The following is a 533-nucleotide window of genomic DNA, read 5'->3' as shown; positions in this document are numbered from 1 at the left end:
GGAGAAAGCGGCAAGAGCACTTTCATCAAGCAAATGAGGATCATCCACGGCGCCGGTTACTCCGACGAAGACAAGAGAGGCTTCATCCGACTGGTTTACCAAAACATCTTCACCTCCATGCAGGCCATGATCCGGGCCACGGAGAACCTAAAGATCCCTTACAAATATGAACAGAATCGGGTAAGAAGTGTGACACCAAATCCCGGCAACAGGAGAAAACGTCATCAGCGGCATGTGGCTCAAGTTTTAAAGAAAATATCCATTTCCTTTGATGTGGTCAATGGAGTCGCAACCAATCTCTCTCCCTGTTATCTCCCCCGGTCGATGTAGTCGAACGCCATGCTGGTGAAAGAAGTGGACATTGAAAAGATCAACGGCTTTGACCAGCCCTACATCGCAGCCATCAAATGCTTGTGGTCCGACCCGGGGATCCAGGAGGCCTACGATCGCCGCCGAGAGTACCAGCTGTCCGATTCCACGAAATAGTAGGTTGCCCCAGAGCTGGCTGGTTGTTTAGGTGTAAACGGCGGGGG

At 51.6% G+C, this 533-nt stretch overlaps 1 protein-coding gene across 1 annotated transcript; it reads left to right on the top strand.

Moving 5' to 3' along the window:
• Positions 1–6: 6 nt before the first annotated feature.
• On the top strand, positions 7–527 carry LOC109508727 (guanine nucleotide-binding protein subunit alpha-11-like). Its single transcript, XM_019858718.1, has 2 exons — positions 7–180; positions 331–527. The coding sequence occupies exons 1-2, from the start codon at positions 34–36 to the stop codon at positions 484–486; spliced, it is 303 nt and encodes a 100-aa protein (XP_019714277.1). The 5' UTR covers positions 7–33; the 3' UTR covers positions 487–527.
• The last annotated feature ends 6 nt before the right edge of the window (positions 528–533 follow it).

This window comes from Hippocampus comes, unplaced genomic scaffold (genome assembly GCF_001891065.2).
Source record: "Hippocampus comes isolate QL1 unplaced genomic scaffold, H_comes_QL1_v1.1 C16554156, whole genome shotgun sequence".
NCBI lineage: Eukaryota > Metazoa > Chordata > Actinopteri > Syngnathiformes > Syngnathidae > Hippocampus > Hippocampus comes.
The sequence above is the reverse complement of the archived record's forward strand: the minus strand, read 5'-3'. Positions and strand labels throughout refer to the sequence as shown.

Bases quoted from the DNA above. Each gene is read 5' to 3' on its own strand.
- LOC109508727 (XM_019858718.1), top strand. From the start codon at position 34: ATGAGGATCATCCACGGCGCCGGTTACTCCGACGAAGACAAGAGAGGC. The intron at 181-330 runs GTAAGAAGTGTG...CGGTCGATGTAG, and splicing joins ACAAATATGAACAGAATCGG to TCGAACGCCATGCTGGTGAA.